Raw genomic sequence first — 18712 nt, 5'->3', positions numbered from 1 at the left:
AGGTGAATCACCAGCAACTTCTCAAAGCTAAGTAGCCATGGGCCACAAAAGGTGGCTTTGGCAACAATACTCCTACTCTATGTGCATTAAAAAAAAGTGAGGCAGCCATCGATTTTCACATCACACACGACTACCAACTACAGTGAAACATTATTAACATTTATATAATATATAGACATGGACATGTGAATAAAAGCAGTGATTCAAAATAGGATTAAAAACCAAAAGATGAAATATAGGCAAGTGCTTGGGTTAGTTTTCATTTCTAGAAGAGCACTTTCACACCTCCATAATGTTCCACACCACCAGCAACTGCAATCATTTGAATCCTACACACAATTGTTTAATCAATTTAAAGTACAACACCAGGATATACAATAATGTACTTGCCTGTATACATATTTGAAATTGCTGTCTTTTGCCTAGAGAAATAAGAACAATAGATACTCTGTCAATTGCCCTCAACTGGAAAGGACGAGTGGAGGGCTTGTGTTAATGAACTGAATAGGATCCCACATGGTTGTGAAGCTTCATCGTTCTTCGTTAATTTAGCAGCTATACTACCCATTTCTCTCCCTCTCTCTCTCTCACACAAAGAGAGACACCAAAGGGTCATCACTATACCTCTCAAACCAGTATGTTGCTTAAAAAAAGTTGTATTTGCACAAATGCAGCTGCTGGTAATTATCCCAGTTTTTTTTGTACTAATAAAATTGCCCTTTTTTACAGCAAACTTAGATGGAGCAAGTACAAATGTTCATTTTCTCTTAGAATTGCTTGGTATTGGCATTTATTACTTTACTTAAGGAGACTTTCCTATTGATCTCCATACTGTTCAATCAGCTGATTATAAAGAGTACCCCACAGGAGCAAAGTCTAAAATCAGGTAAAACAGGAACCAATGACCAATTACATAAATATTCTGAGATTACAGATTGTGGATTTAAGACTTAGATGAGGAGGAATTTTCTCCAAAAGTTGAATGCCTTTGGAACTTCCTACCACAGACAGCTGTGAGGGCAGAGTCCTTCTGTATATTTAATGCAGAGATAATTCTTTATCAAGGATTATAAGGGTGATTGGGAAAGGTCAGGAAAGTAGATGTGAGAAATATCGAATCAGCCATGATCCTATAGAATGGCTGAGCAGACTTGCAGGCCAAATGGTCTACTCCTGCTCCTACTTTTTATGGTCTTATAAACTTATGGCACCTACTAACATTAGATAAGAAATTTAACAATATGATCAAGAAGAGTTCAGTGTTAATACTCAGTATTGCAGAAAATTGAATACTAGTTTAAAAAATTGCACAAAAATGAGAGGATCTCATCATCAGAACCTGTTAAACACTATCCTGATTATTTATTGACAAAAATGGTGTCAAAGGACAATGCTGACTTAAGGTGCTTGGAATAGAAGATGGGTAGAATTACAGAGCTGAAAACAGGGCAGACTTGAAACAGTACGCATTGATGCAGAAGAAACCCTGGACTAATGAGGCCTTTAATAACTAATCTGCTCATGCAGCTATATCAAATGCCCAAACTCAAGTAAAAAGCTCATATTTCCTATCTGTATTTGACCAAAACGCCAAAGAGATTTAACATAATTAAATGCAAGTAATATCTGTTGCTATGTAATCTCAATAATAAATTGCCACTCCATTTAAGAATCTCAACATGTCCTACTGTCAATTAATAGGAGTCCAATGAGAGTATCAGGCTCACACAGTTAAATTGAGACCATTGGAGCCAGTTTACTACCCTACTCAGAAATATAAAATATATGCAAATTAAAAAAACGAGGAGATATAATATACTCAGGCTGATGGGCAAGCACATCAGCTGTTGACGTGGAGTATGATCCAATTTTAATGTTGTGATATCAAGCATGTTCTGTATATTTGAGGGTTCCAGCAGATTGGTAAACTGCTAAATGTGACACACCTGTTCAAGAAGACAAACAGAAAGCAGGAAACTACTGTCCAGTTAGCCTAACATCAGTTCATTAAAGAAGAAATAGCAGGTCACTTAGAAACAGTTTTGTGAAAGGGAACTTGTGGTTGAAAAGTTTGCTAGAGTTACTTAGTTATATAACAAGAGTTGATAAAGAGGATCCAGGAGATGTAGTGTTTTTGGATTTTCAGAAGATATTCAATAAGCTATCACATAAAAAATTGTCGCATAAGAGACGATCTCTCAGTATCGGTGGTTACAATATGAGCATGGGTTAAGGCTTTATCAACAAGAAGGGACAATTTGGATTAATTTGTCTTTTACAGGTTGCGAAAGCGTAACTAGTGGAGGATTATAGATTCAGAGTTTAGGCAGCAGAAAATACTTCATTGCAAATTACTTTACAGCCAAAGTCTTGAAATGGTGAAAGAATTATATTAAAAAAAAATTAAGATTTCCTTTCTCTTTCCTACTGAAACACCCAAAGGAAATGTTGCAATTTCCAGTTGCTTTGACAAGACCATGAAAACATATTTGACCATTAAAAATAATTATTCTGATTTCAAGACTTCAGTCTCCTCTGCTGTTGTCAATAAAGGTAGTTCTATTTTGCATTTTCTTTTCACACTATTCACCCTTCTAAATGAATAACAGACCATTGTAATAGCAAAGAAAAAATTCTGAAGGTAAAATCGAGGACTGAAACAATAAATGTATGGCAAGTTCCTTAACACATAAAATCAAACATCTCTGCAAGTGAGTAATATCACAATCGACTGATTTTTGGCTGGTATCTCGATCTGAATGGATAGGAAAATCTTTTAATTCTACAACTGACTATTTTAAAGAGCTTTGAGCCACTTTGGTCTCAATCTCAATCTCAAGAACTGCATCTTTAAATCCTTAGATAACACGATGTGAAGCTGGACGAACACAGCAGGTCAAGCAGCGGAGGAGCAGGTTGACATTTCGGGTCGAGACCCTTCATTTCTGAAGATTTGAAGAAGAGTCTCGACCCAAAATGTCAACTTTCCTGCTCAGCCTGCTGTGTTCATCCAGCTTCACAGTGTTATCTCAGATTCTCTAGCATCAGCAGTTCCTACTATCTCTAAATCCTTACTTGTCTTCTCTTCTCCCCACCTTTAAAAAACGTTCAGGCAGATGGTTTTAAAATGTCTGCAGTTCACTCAATTTCTAACCTTCCCTGCACTTTTTAAAGAGTTCATCCGCCAACATCCAGAATATCATGATATTTCATCTTAGCTATGGCTATTACTACGATGTGGTGTCCGTGTATACGAGAGCATACATCTTTGTAAGTCTGACAAGATGCTAGGGTGACCATTACTTCTTCAGAGCACAAACCTAAGGTTATATCAGTCAGGATATCTTCTCATCTAACTATTTTGTTTGTCTTCTCCTTACTATTGCCACTTATAGAAAATCACCACTCCGGATCTAGACCAACAAAAATGGGCAATGCTTCCAAGTGTGATTTTTATTGATAGCATATTCTCTTGTATTATACTGTGCGTGTAGTTGGAATAGTGAATCCAATGCCTTCATTACCCATTCCTAGGAGAGTATTGATATTATACAACAAAACTGGTTATCATTCAAATTTAAGATCAACAAAAAAAGCGCTTTTTTTTTGCATTTGAGAAAAAGACACAATAAAGGATATCAAACTTAACTGAGCTTGCTAAAATTTTAAGTCTTTGTGAAATGAATGGCTTTTCATTTTGAAGTAAAAAAAATACTTAAGCTCTAAGTCTATTGCACTGAGACTTAAGTAGATAATTGATTTCCCGTGATGGGATATTTACATGCTTTTAACTCTTATTATCTGTACACAATTGGTTTTGATATTTCATAAACATTTAAATTCTTGCTATCAAAAATGATATTACTTTGCACAAAAATATGAGTGTCATTCAATCTTATGTACACATGCATTTCAAGAATGAAAGCTTCAGCGAATGGATTCCTCCTATTTCAAGAGCTTCTGTTTCAGTTTCATCTCTTTTTCAATCTCTTTGTTGAAGTGTTCAACTTCCCTGCAAAACATCATAAAGTCATAAGGTCACTTGAAACATATTTGGCATGTAAATACTATCATTACCATAAGTCATGGCATTTTGGTGTTTTACAGCGGGAAAAAAAAAAGTAAAGGGAACAAAATCAACTTTTGCAACTGAATCATCTTGTATTGCTATCACCTCTACTACCAAGCATCAATACTTCATCCAAAGTTATACAATTCAACTCTGCTTAAGATGTCTTATAAATTCAACTGTTGTATGACAATTGGCAAGAGTTCGAGTATAAAAGCACGCCCTGTGTGTCCAACCCCACTTACAGTTCAAGTTTAGAAATTTGTATTCTACTGCACTTTTTAAAGAGTTCATCTGCCAACAGCCAAAATATCATATTTCATCTTAGCTATGGTTATTACTACGATGTGGTGTCCGTGTATACGAGGGGGTACATCTTTATAAGTCTGACAAGATGCTAGGGTGACCATTACTTCCTCAGAGCGCAATCCTTCTATTTCAGCTCACCACCTCACTTGGGGATACCTGGTTTAATTGGTAACGACAGGGTCTCTATATATTTGTGAAGGACTGAAACATAGACTTTCAGTTTTCCCAATTATGAGATATCAAGCAGCAGCCATGCAGTTCAGGAAAATTCTGAAATCCAATTGATCTCGATGTGCTTTTTAAATATGGAAATGTATGCATGTGTAGATAAAGAACTGAGCTAGTGTGTTGCAGAGAGGATCCAAATTGTCATCAGAAACCCGCCGCTCATTGCACAGGTACTCCACGTGCTGGCTGTGCCAGCAATTATTGCTAAACCCTAATAAGAATGAAACACAGTGCTATAGGTCTGGAGACAAAATGTTTGCCAAAGCAAGGGGGGCAATTTCCTTCCTCAGAAGGACATTACGTGAGTGGGATAGGCTTTTTCTGACAATTTACAATGGTTTCACAGTCATCATTGCAATCTTAACTCCAGATCTTTAATGGATTCAAATTCCACCATCTCCCATGGCAGGATTCAAACCTGAGTCCCCAGAATAGTTTACTGATGATACCAGGATGTCATTACCTCCACTTAGTGTGATCTTGAATTGTGGCCAATTAGGTGAGCTGATATATCAAACAAGGAAAAGATTAAAGGAGGGAAGAAAATAGTAGCAAAATGATGGTACATATTGCATCTGGATATCTATATTACAATTCTGCTGTTGGTTTTGTACAAACAGGCATTTGAGAGAAGATAAAATTCCATCAATCCATCAAGCGATTTTTGTTTTCGGTCCAACTAATTGAGTGGTTTTTAAACAATAGTAAAATTAATGCTTGGAACATGCAATGGTCAAAGATATTCTGCTCAAATCTAATTTCAGAAACACTACTGTGAACAATTTGGTCGAATCTTTTCAGAATTTGACACTATTATTCCATTTTATATATCAGCAAGCCCCACATTATTCATTTAAATGGTCATTCAATGAAAAGATTTTTAACAATAACTTGTATTAAAGTTCAAAATAGATTTGGATAACATCCACAATTCTCACCTTTCACTATGAAGTGGGCCCTTCATGTACTTTTCTTCAGCTTTCTTGGTGCTCATCTGTTCAACCTCAGCAATTGCACAAATAATGGCCTACGTTGAAAGTGAAATGAAAGTTGCTTTAGGTGTATATGATATAGTGCAAGAATGCAACCAAGAACAATATTAAAAGCATTAAGATTTTTGAACAAAAGACACTGGAATGTGTTGGACAGTATCTAACTGGAGAAGTTTAACATGTGGATCAGGTAAACCTTGAGACAGCAATGCAGGATGCCAGTACTTAAGCTGTCACAAAAACTGAAAGTGTGGGAAAAGTTTTGGGAACATTTGTGGAGGGACAAATGCTCAGATCAACGACTTTTCATCTGAATCTCACAAAAAGTAGTACTAAGTGTAGATAAGGTTCAATGAAATGATGATCAATTTGGAGGGGTCTGTATTTAAAAAAAAGAGATAAAGGCCCAAATGAGAGAGTGCCACGTGGCACTAGGCAATGGATTCCAGACTATGGTGAGAACTGACACTGAAGGAACACAATGATTCAGAGAAACCTGTAATCATGACAGGATTTATAAACTGAGGAATTTCAGTTGGAACCCATGTGGAGTGAGTGATAGCTGGAGATATTTGCTAAGGATAAAGGACTGGCTGTGAATGTGAATTTTGATAAATACATGATTAACCACAAGCAGAGTGAGAGAAAGCAGTGAACATCAGCAAGATAAGCAACACAAATGGAAATCCTGAAAACTGACAATTTCTTAGTGATGTAGTGTAGTGGTAATTTCACTGGACTAGCAATTGTTAATCCAGGCCAATATTTTGGCACATGGGGTCATATCCCACAATGCAGGTGGTGAAATTTGAATTCAATAAAAACTTGAATAAAAAGCTGACCTAATGTGATGTGTAACCATTGGTGATTATCCAAAATCAACATTGGTTTCATGATACCTTATGGGCAAGGCAAGTGGTTGTCCTTGCTTGGTCTGATTTGCACGTGATTCCAGACTCTCAGCATTATGATTGACTCTTAAACCCTTTGGACAATTAGGAAAGGGTTAGAAATGCTGGCAGTCAGAGGAACAAACATCCTGTGAACAAAGAACTGGAAGCGAATCTGTGGCAGTCTTTTAAACAGTAATGCAGATGCGAAATGTTACTCTCAGATTTTTGAGATCTGCAACAGACATTGCTGGAAATACTCAGGATATCTCTGGAAAGAGAAACAGTTGATCTTTCAGGGTTAAAGATAATAAAAGTGTGAAGCTGGATGAACACAGCAGGCCAAGTAGCAAGTGCTCCTGAGATGCTGCTTGGCCTGCTGTGTTCATCCAGCTTCACACTTTATTATCTTGGATTCTCCAATATCTGCAGTTCCCATTATCTCTGATACGATCTTTCAGGGTTGATGATTTGCATGGATCGTAATGTCTTTTTAAAATTGGCAGCCATCCACACTTGCTGTTTCGCTATACTTGACAGCTTAACCCTGTTTAAGAAAGTTTTTGTTACATATTATAGTTCTTTTATGTTTGAAAGTGTTTGCTTAAGAAGTGTGCTCACCGGCTTGTTCAGACTTGTTTGAGCTTTCAGAGAGCAGAACTGCAGAATAAAAACCTCGCTCCTGGGTTGTAGCAAACATTGAGTTTGTATGGTGTTCTGACTGGAACCTAGTTACTGCCATGTACAGAATAGATTTTAAGGCTTTAAGAGGTTGACTTACATGCCACATTGTAATCATTCTGCAAACTTTCATCAAAACTGGTCTGAAGTAGATTTAACTGGATTTAACATTTTAACTTCATTTTTTCCTTTTGCTGATGCTTTCAGACTAAAAAATTTACAGCATTTTCTGTTTTATTTCCAATTTCTGACACCTGTAGTATTCCGACTTCTATACGTAAGCAATAATTTGGGGTAGGAGGGGTGCTTAGAAGTGGGGAACTACATTAGTCTGTGTGTGTATACATAACAATAACTTGCACTGCCAAAGTCAACCATTTTGTACTCCCTGCACAGCCATCAAACCAGCTTGCCTATGGTATGATACATGCCTTCATTCCAGTTGGGAGCAAAGAATTTGCAACACCTACGACAGTAAATTTCAATGCAATTCTGAGTTGGGGATCTTTGACTTTTTGTTGCGTGTGCCAGATTTTTCTGGTACATCCTTCTCTAGATAAATGCCAACATTAAATGTAAATTAAAAGCATGGAGCACGAACAACTCTTCATGCCTCTCTACTTCAAAAGCACAGGAAAAGACGTCGTCGACTGTTTATCCTATTCAAGCTGGTTTCTCCATTTGACTAGATCATAGTTTTCAATATCTCAACTCCATTTAACTGCCTTTGTTCTATATATTTGGATAACCTCGACAGATCAATAGATTTTTATTTGGTCGTCAAAATTCAATGGACTCACTAGCGGACAAATTAGTCAGTCAGTACTCTAGATCTCCACTGGAACATGAACACAAGTGCTTTGTGATTCGATCCCAGATTTTCCTAATTCAAATTTTAAGATTAAACCCTCTACTTTTGGATTCTCCCAAAGAGGAAACTGTTTATCTGCACCTGTCCTATTACATTTCAATTAGAATTAATAATTTCAATTAGATTTCCTTTTTAACTTTTGAAATACAAGCCAAGTTTAAGCGACTTGACCTCATAATTCAACTCAACTTAAAGTCCTAGTAACATGCTGGTGAAGCACTGACACCAACTGGACAGCCCAATGGTGCTCAGCTAATTCTGCTGAGGCTCAAAATTGCATTTTCCATTTTCCAGAACCAGTGATCCGGTATTTTACCAGGTCCCGGAAATGTAACTGCTCTCTATATGAATTTACATATTGCAATTTGTCAATCACAAGAAAACAGAAATCTAATCCTCTTCATATTACATTAGAACTCACCTCCGGCAAGAGGACATCCAGGATAAACCTAGACCTCTCATAATCTTCTAAGAGTTTTGTGCTCACATTCATTTCACAGACAGCTTTTAAGTAGTTAACCACTTGGTCCAGCTGCCAATCATCTTCGAGGTATGTATCAATGACACTTGAGTTGCGGGAGCGAGTTTTAAATTCCTCCAGCCACCTAGATGGCTTCTGTCCCTTAATGACAGCCTGAAGGTGCTTCTCTGCACCCTTTGCCTTGACAATGAATTGCACAAGTTTCTCATTGGCTCGATCTCTGGCAGCTTTCTTCCTATCAGGAAGCAATTTTTTGGTAGGATGTTGTCTGGATGGTGTGGTCTCAATTTCAGAATCAGAATTCCCTCCTTCTTGATTTGCAATTGAAGTGTATGGAAAGGTCATTAGTGAGGGATCTTGTCCAAATGATTTTCGCACTGGGATACCTGCAGAGGAACAAAGATGATTGAAATTGGCTAATTATAAAAAGGCCTCACGAGAATCAATGGCACAGTTAAGAGATTTAGGGGCATCTTAAAAAGTTTAAGATTTGCAGCTCGGGTTGTCAAAATGCTTGCCGAGCCAGTGGTTTTGTTTACAAATGTTTCACCACTATGCTAGGTAACATCAGTACACGTCCGGTGAAGCATTGGTGTTCTGTCTTGCTTGCTTTTTATATGCCTCGGTTTGTTGGGGTGATTGGCATTAATTCTGGTTCTGATATTTACATATCAGATTATCAAATGCACAAAACTAGAAGAAACCCACCGACACCTATGCAACTTCTTCATCGGGATGAAATTCACAAAAGAAGAGGACAGCACCAACTACCTACCCTTCCTGGACATAATGTCAGAACACAAAAACAATGGGAAACTCCAGACTAGCTTATATAGAAAGACCACACATTCTGACCTGATATTCAATTACACCCCAACACTCACAAACAGAGCTGCATCAGGACACTATTTAAATGAACCAAAACACAATGCAACAACATGAAACTATGCAAAGCAGAACAGGAGCACCTATATGGAGTCTTCAAAAAGAACGCACACCCGAAAAGTTACCTCCAAGGCAGGCCACAACAGGAAGACACAACACAATCAGACCCACTAACCACCCTACCATACATCAGGGACATTTCTGAAATGACCACAAGACTACTCAGACCCCTAGGAATCAGGGTAGGCCACAAACCATCAACTGCCCTCCAAAAGCTACTCATGAATGTAAAAGGATCCCATACCCAAAATCAGTGTAATATACCAAATCTATTGATCTGTCTTCAAAATTCAATTGACTCAGTAGTGGACAAGTTAGTAAGCCTGTACTCTAGATCTCCACTGGAATTTAAACATAAAAGTGCTTTTTCATTTGACCCCAGATTTTCCTTAATCAAATTTTAAGATTACACCCTCTACTTTTGGATTCCCTCAGAGGAAACAGTTTATCTGCATCTACCCTGCTGAATGTGGTGTGGACAGACAGAAGCACTACATAGCCCAAACTGGAAGAAAGCTGATAACGATACATGAACACCAACTTGCCACCAAGAGACATGACCAATTCTCACTTGTCTCATGACACACAGACAAACAGGGACAACACATCCATAAATCGCACAAGCCAGAGAATTCTTGAAAGCCTGGTATTCTAACCGGAACCCTATCAAACACATTGAATTAGACCCAGTGTACAAACCATTGTGAAACAGAACCAGAGTGGTACCAAACACTTCAAACCAAGGCATATAAATAAGAAGTGGGACAGAACACTAACGCTGCACAGGAGGTGCACTGTTGATGTTAGCTAGCAGGGTGACGAATCGTTTGCAACCAAACCCACCAGCTCAGTGAGCATGTCTACAACTGCATTTAACGCCATCATTTTAAGCCTCCCTTTCAAAACTTTGTTGACTCACCTGATCTTCGAACCTTTGCTAAGGCTGTGTAGAAAATCCTGTTCAGGACTACAGAGTCCCTAATTTAAACCCACACGTAAAGCACAATATTTTCATTTTTTGTCTGTTTCAATCATTATTCTCATCTTGCAGCTCATGTGTCAGATTGCATGGTTTTCCTCTGTTTAGTTGGCCAGAAACAGGTAGTGAATGAGAGGATATCCATAAACCTTATTCGCACTGGAAAAAGAAAGGTCTAATACTGGCACCCATATCAAGGTTGGGCTACTTATACTTCTGACTACAGCTGATAGAAGATTCAAATGTCATCAATAGCCGAATTCTACAGTTCAAACAAACATAAGCCACTTGAAACCTATAGGTTACGGCTCGTATCTACGAAGACCTGAATAAAAAGTGTATTTTCTACTCATTCATGGGATGTGGACGTTGCTGATTGGGTCAGCATTTATTGTCCATTCCCAACTCCCAATGAAGGCAGCGAACTAACTTACGAAAACACTGCAAATATTTCAGTGCGAGTACACCTAGAGTGCTGTCAGGCAGGGAGTCCCAGGATACTAACTCTGCAATAATGGTATTATAGCTCCAAGTTAGGATTGTGAGAAACTTGAAGGGGAACCAGAGAACTCCTAGTCCTTACCCTGATTTACACAGTACATACAGAATTGGTCCAGTTCCGGTCAACAGCAACCTCCAGGATGTGGATCAGGGGAATTCAGCTTTGGCAAAGCTATTGAATGCCAAGATGCAACGATGATATTCTCTCACTGGAGATGGCCATTGTTCTATACTTCATGTGGTAAGTAGCATTCATGCCATACATCAGTTCAATCGTACATGTTGTCTAGGTCCTGTCGAATTTGGTCATGGCTATGTTAGAATCTAAAGAGGGTTATGGTGCTGAACATTGATGATGGCGCAAACATCCCAATTTCAGATCTTATGGAGGTCAGGAGATCGTTGATGAACTAACTGAAGGTCATCTTCCTAAGATACTACTCTGGGTAACATACCTCTGGATTAGCTGGGAGTTGAACATGGGTTTCCTGCATCAGGAGGAGTTTGTGCGCTTTGTACAACATCAACCAGTGAGGCCGACACTGTTGCATTTCCTTAATGCTATACTCTATGAAATGATACTTTAATGTCAAGGTGCTCCGCCTCGCTTCCCCTTGAGATAAGCCCTTTGGTCCAGGTGTGGACCATGACTGGGCTTAGCATAAGAAGAACCCAAGCCAACTTTATTACCAAGAAAGTGTCACTTAATAGCACTGTTGGTGTTACCTTCCAAATAATTAAAAATTGGCAGATGGAGTGGCAATTGGCAGGATTGGATTTGTCCTGCTTTTTATAGCTAGGACATACTTAGGTAACTATCTATGTTGCCAGTTAGATACCAGTGTTGTAGCTGTACTGAAACAGCTGAGCGAGACGTGCAGCTTGATCTGGAGCAAAGGTTTTCAAGTGTTATTGCAAGAATATTGTCTGTGCCTGTAGCCTTTGCAGTATCCAGTGATTTCAACTGTTACTCGATATCATTTGGCTGAAATCAAATTGGATGAAGGCTAGCAAAATGACGCTGAGACCCCTGGAGGAAGCAGAGGCAGATCGCCTGAATAGAACTTCAAAATATTTCAGCCTGGTCTTTTGCACAACATGGACACGCACCTTTTCTTGAAGTTAGGGTCACTTGTGGAATCTCCTCACCAAGGAACTGTTTAATTGTCCACCACCATTCATAACCTGATATAGCAAGACTGCACAGCTCGGATCCGATTTGCTGGTTGTTGGACTACCTAGGTCTATTGATGTTGTTTACAGAGCTTGACTTGCAAGCCATCCTGTTATGGTTTTACCAGGCTGACCCCTAACGGAGGTAAAATAATGCCACTGCAAGATTATTACAAAGATGGGAAATATTTCGAAAATCCAAAAGATTAAAGAAAAAATATTGACATTGATTATCAGACAGAATGACACTTGATTCAACTTTATCATAAGTGCTTCTTTGGAAGGACTACCATCAAATAAAACAATTTGTCCTTCAAAGCAGAACGCTGATCAAAGTTTTGGAAAGGAGATGTTCAGTCCAGAAAATGTGCGCTCTTTTTCTATTAATCTAACAGCCCCATTATCAAAATAAATACTCAAAACGTTTAAATATTTTACTTTATGACATTTGCTTCTCTGTAAAATAGATTTGGTGAGGACTTAATTTTACCAAATACAAATAATGGATGTACTTCCATCAGGGGGCACTCTACAACTATGAGACTCACCTCAGGTCCAGGGTCAATTATTCGAGATAAAGTGTGGAGCTGGATGAACGCAGCAGACCAAGCAGCATCTTAGGAGCACAAAGGCCGATGTTTCAGGCCTAGACCCTTTTTCTGATGAAGGGTCTAGGCCTGAAACGTCAGCTTTTGTGCTCCTAAGATGCTGCTTAACCTGCCGTATTCATCCAGCTCCACATTTTGTTATTTCGGATTCTCCAGCATCTGCAGTTCCCCTTTATCTCTAGGGTCAATTCTTCAATGCTTTCCTGGCTGGTTTTTCATCTTCCACTGTCTTGCAAATTTATGGTCATGCAAAATTCTATTGTTCATATCCTAAGACTTCAAAACCCATTCATCTACTATGCCTGTGCGCTTTCATAGTCCAAGTTTTCACATCTTTCTATAGCCTCACCTCTCCTGAAACTTTCGTCAGACACACAACACTCTACAATCTCGGAGTTCACCTAACTTTGGCTTTTTCTCTATTTCTTCACACCATTGTTGGTAGGTGGGCCTTCATTCGTCTGCAATTTCCCTTCCCCCCCCCCCCACCGACTTTGAGGGGCTCTTTAAACTCTTTTTTTGACTTGTTTTAAAAACCTGGAGCCAATTCTTCTTCAATTCTGTGAATCACTTTGGGAAGTTTTACTACGGAAGGCCTGTTATAAATTTAAGTTAGGTTTTCTTTTCTTCTCAACAATGCTTCAGCTAATCTGCAGAATCTGATCACTGATCTGGCACACATCAGCTAATTCAGTGGAAACTTTTGGATTGTAATTGGCATTTTGTACTACCTGGTTCAAGAATGGTGATTTTATGTCCAAGTCAGTGGGAAAAGAAAGTTTATACTTGTAGCAAATTTCCAACAAAAACAAAATACCTTGGCTTGTTTTGGGACATTAATTCTATATTAGTATCATGCCAAAACAAAAACCCTTCACTTATGGGACTTTAGCTCATCTCAGTTCACTCAGCAATAGAATGTTAAACTCAAATTTGGATCAATTAAAGCAATGGATTCAAAAAAAATGAGAGACTGATAATCTTAAAATCAACATTACTTACTAAGTTCAGCTGTACAGTACTCAACAAAGGAACCTGTGAAGGAGCCACATCCTGTCAAGATATTCCAATAAAGTTAGTTAAAAAGACAAAATTTTACATCGCTATATCAAATAATTTAGCTGAACAAATTATCACAGAACTTAGAAAACAATTCCAGTGACGTGTTTGGGGTTGGGGGAAGCAAACAAAAGAAAAAGCGACATTGGAAAAAGCTTCTTTTAAAGTCTTCTGTGCACTTTTCAAAAGCATTCAACTTGGTAGAACTTGCCTCTTCTGATTCGATAATCATCAATTAGAGCCACACACCAATCAACTGAAGTCTTGTAAATGTGCCGCGCTGCAGCCTGTATAATAAAAGATTTAACAACTGCATGGATCTTCGAAATATTAAGATCAAAGATAGAACAGATTTCTAATTGAGAATGTGTTTGTCAAAAGGTTTATAAAAGCACGTTAACACCTTGTGCTTTGAAATTTTATTGTTAGAAAAGTGTTAGCACTCCCAGATTCAATATCTACCAAATATAGTCATAGAAACTTAGCACAAAAAAAGGTAGCTGAATGATCTATATTAATTCTGCTTCTTTCCTTACTCTTTTTCTTTACCCACCTTCAGTGGCAAAGACAAAATCACGGTTTTGCCACAATTTATATGGTTTTCAAACAAACGGTCTATATCAATAGGGACAGAATGCAATAAAAGGCAGTACAAGATAAAAGGTATGGCCTGAGGTAGAACAGATTAATTTTGTTGAAGATGCGGATTCTGCAATCTTTAAAGGATATTATAACTGGTATTTAGGGCAAATTGACTGTTTTAAAAAAATGTTGGGAGCTGTTTGATTTAAACATTTGATTTTTTTGGAATGGTGTGGATGGTCTCTGCTGCTGCGGTGGCCTTCGTTACAGATGTCAGAATGTAAGCAGAATTTCTAAGAGCAGGCTGTTGGAAACAGAGACTTGATAGCACATCAGCATGATGGAAGCTCTAAGATGACTATTATGCTGAAAAAAATCTTCTTTGCGCATCAACATTTTAAGAGTGTCACCAAGAGCTGAGAATTTATAGTAATGTTAAAGTGACACACTGTGACGAAGATGTGTGCTCCAGAGTGCCTTCTTCACTTTTACAATAATTTTTTAGGACTCATTTAATTTTTATTAAATACTGTAAAACTGTTCTTCAGTGGCTGTTTATATTCTAATGTCACTGTGTAAAAATAAAAAATTGATTTCAACTTGTCCCTGATGATTTATGGCCATACCAGATTCGCTGATCAATGCAAATTGTATAAATTCAATTTTCCCCAAATCTGCCAACATCAATTATGTCCCAAGACACAACAGAATAAAGTTCATGATTACTGCACCATTGTCTTTCATTTCACTGTTGTAGTTTGTAACTTCTGAATGATGCCAAAATAAGTTCAGAATTCCAGAAGCTGCTGAGTCATGTTGGGATAAACGTCATGAGCAGTGGTCATTTTTGTATGAACTCAAGAGAGCGGAACACAATTCTGCTTACTCCTATGCCTAAGCATGTGCACTAATGTAGCTATTGAGCAACAACGAAAAGCAAGACCACTAATTGTATTATCCTATTCACACCTTATGATTCCCCAAATAAGAAGAATGACGAATTATATTGTAACCGTCAATTCAATATCACCAGCTATCACACCAGTTATCAAGCCAGACATCTTGACCATGGCAGTTACATTATCCATCACGGTAGCTTTAAACAGCAGTTTTAAACCTTGCTTCAATTAAAATGTATGGCTGTGAACAAACATTGTAAACTTACTGTTAATTGATGACGGTTTTCACAGTCAAATGGTTTCAGCGTCCTTACAGACACCGTAAAGCTACAGTATACAAAAATAAAATTAACTGGTTTGGTTAATGTACTGAAACATTAAAGGCTATTCATCACCATGTTAGGTTTAAAGGGAATATGCTGAAATTCATACATAATCAGACTTAAGCTCCAATACAATCATCTATGATAATTTGCATATAAGCTTAGGCATGGGAAATAACTTAAAAGACTTTAATCTGGAGTTAAAAATGCCTAAACAAATGTTTTTAAAATGGCATATGTAACAAATATTATGTTCAATTCAGATACATTAAGCAAAAAACTATAGGTTTCTTCACCAACACACCAGCAGGGTAAGACACAATGTGATACATGCATATCATCTCTCCTTGGGGCAGCGCCTTAGGATACCCATGTCAACTCAATAAAGCCAAGCTCCAAGTCAAAGTGTGTGGGAAAGTGCAGGTTGCAGTGTGGTGAATAATAAAGAAAATAAAGTCGGACAGCCACAGCAAAGTCATGCAAATGCATTCAAGGATTAATGCTATTTACATCAACAAAAAAAATTACATTATTAATTTAATGCTCAATCCCGTAAAAAAAGTGCACAGTATACTGCTTAAACAGAGAAATCTGTGCTATTGAAACCTATTACAATGAGGTTATTTAATGACAAATTTCTGAAAACAGTCTCACTTACCCTTTTTTATTCTTTTCTACATCTATTATATTTTCATCGACAAACAATATGCTGGCCTTCTTGATCCTGGGCTTTACACTTCTTACCTGTTAAAAGCAGGGATGCAGACTTAAAAGTTTGTCTGGTCATTATCTTGTTGCTATTTGGGGGAGCTTTCCATGTGCAAATTCACTGCCATGTAACCAAAATTACTTCTGAAGTGCAATCTCTGAAATACTGAAATTGGTTGTAAAGCATTTTGGGATGTGTTTGTGAAACACTACATGAATGTAAGTTTTTTTAAAAAACATGAGAGGGTTTGACAATTGTTAAAAGCTCTAATTTACAAAATTAATTATCCTTTGGACTTCTGTCCCTTTTCTTACTCACCACTGCTGGCCAATGTGGGTACTTCTGGAATTTACACCAAACTAGCATCCCCTCACTTACTGACCATTGATCTGCAAAAAAAAAACAGAAAACAGAAATTAGTTAGTTAAAATTAGCAGCATAATTCAATTTGCCAGTTAACAAGAGCATTTCCAAATCTGTTAACTTTTTCAACAACTAAAACTTTTAAGTTCGTGGTTAACTTTTCTACCAAATCTCAAGTCTGATTGAGATTCAGAGTATTCCCAAACTGTTGGTCTGCATCGCCAATCTAATTTTACAAGGCCATTCTTCATTAAATGGGTCTTAAAAATTGTTAATGGGTGAATGGATACTGAAGGCCACACAGGCAAACTGATCCATATCTGATTTTATACAAGTCACTGATCATGATCAAGAAAATGTCAACTGAAATGCGCTAACACAAAGTCTTGTTAAAAAACAATTCTCTATTTTCAAATTTTATGAAGACTGCATCCTAATTCGTGAGAAAAAAAACAAAGAATCAGGAGTGGAAAATTTTCATAACCAGATTACAACAGTCAAAATAGGTGTTTTATCAAGTGGTTTAACTTTACCATAAGAAGAAAATCATTGTTTATTTTTCTGTTCTTGGAACAATACTAAAGCCTTATGCAAGCTAACACAATTGCGTAAGATAACAAAGACTGTCTTAACTCAAATATGGGCAAGTAATGCATTTCCTGACTTCCTAAGCCTCTTTACCTACGAGGCATAAGTCAGGAGTGAGTGTCTCACTCTTCTGGATGACTGCAGCTCCAACAATGCTTAAAAGGTCAACAAGACACAGGATAAAGCAGCTTGAATGACTTTTAAATCAGAGATAATGGGAACTGCAGATGCTGGAGAATCCAAGACAACAAAGTGTGGAGCTGGATGAACACAGCAGGCCAACCAGCATCTCAGGAGCACAAAAACTGACGTTTCGGGCCTAGACCTTCTTCAGAGAGGGGGATGGGGAGAGGATTCTGAAATAAATAGGGAGAGGGGGGGAGGCGGACCGAAGATGGATAGAGGAGAAGATAGGTGGCGAGGTGATAGGTCAGTCCGGGGAGGACGGACAGGTCAAGGAGGCGGGATGAGGTTGCTAGGTGGGAAATGGAGGTGCGGCTTGAATGATTGTTAATGACATGTTAACGGGATAACATCCCATTAATTTTTATGCTCCTTATCTTCTTACAAAGGGGTATGTGGAAACTGTCTTAAACTTCCTGCTTGAATCGGGTTGGGTGGGAAACATTTGTAAAGGTGTGAGACTTCTGTAATTCTGTAAAGGGGTGAAATTTCTGTAAAGGTATGAAACTTCTGTTTCTACTGAAGTGGCCAGGTCAGTGACCGTTGTTCAAGTCAGACACTTCGGCAGCTTGAAATCGCATTCTGTTGTTATCAGTTACTTTGTGAACAATCAATGCTGCATCCTGTTCTCTTCATGTTCTAAATGTTTAATGTGTCTGCCAAAAGAGAGTATAAAAAGCGGGGACTGTCTGCTCTTCGGGGAGAATCACCTACGGAACTCAGCACTCTGTGCCAGGTTGGGCACAGCAATCCTCCACAGCTTGTATTTGCTGAATAATAAAGAATTGCCTTTTTGTAGCCAGGTCAGTGTCTTGTTATTGCAAAGTCTGTGAGAGTCTCCTAAAAACGAACCTAACAGTTAGAACATCATCAATTTAAATTTTCACTTCCTCCGCCAATGCATTGTGGCAATCATATGTACGATCCACAAGATGCACCAATAGCAACTCTGCAAGACTCCAGCAGCAGTTTTCAAATCTGTGACATCTGTCACAGAAAGTCATGAGAAACACATTATTAGGAATACCACTTGTAAACCTTTCCCTCCAAGCCCACACTTCTGACTTGGAACTACACTGCCATTCCTTAACTGTCACTGGGACAAAGTCCTGTAACCAAATTCCAGTAGCTCTGTACACAATTTTCAAAAGGGCAGTTTGCCACCACTTTGTCAAAAGTAATCAGGAATGAGCATCACATCAGATCCCATGAAATAATATAAACGTAGTTGATGTTATAAGATTACACTTCTGGATTATAATTTCTGAGAGAAATGACC

At 38.1% G+C, this 18712-nt stretch overlaps 1 protein-coding gene across 1 annotated transcript in view; it reads right to left on the bottom strand.

Annotated features, from left to right (window-relative positions):
- Positions 1-321: 321 nt before the first annotated feature.
- Positions 322-18712, bottom strand: part of LOC125465742 (PWWP domain-containing DNA repair factor 3A-like) — a 56383-nt gene continuing 37992 nt past the window's right edge. Inside the window, exons 7-14 of the mRNA XM_048559520.2 lie at positions 16618-16688; positions 16249-16334; positions 15534-15594; positions 13998-14073; positions 13730-13780; positions 8462-8907; positions 5545-5633; positions 322-4012 (exon numbers count right to left, since the gene is read on the bottom strand). Coding sequence (XP_048415477.2) covers positions 3946-4012; positions 5545-5633; positions 8462-8907; positions 13730-13780; positions 13998-14073; positions 15534-15594; positions 16249-16334; positions 16618-16688 — 947 coding nt within the window. The 3' untranslated portion in view covers positions 322-3945. The remainder of the gene's footprint in view (positions 4013-5544; positions 5634-8461; positions 8908-13729; positions 13781-13997; positions 14074-15533; positions 15595-16248; positions 16335-16617; positions 16689-18712) is intronic.

Source organism: Stegostoma tigrinum, chromosome 30 (assembly GCF_030684315.1).
Source record: "Stegostoma tigrinum isolate sSteTig4 chromosome 30, sSteTig4.hap1, whole genome shotgun sequence".
Classification (NCBI taxonomy): domain Eukaryota; kingdom Metazoa; phylum Chordata; class Chondrichthyes; order Orectolobiformes; family Stegostomatidae; genus Stegostoma; species Stegostoma tigrinum.
This window is presented reverse-complemented; position numbering and strand designations above follow the sequence as displayed.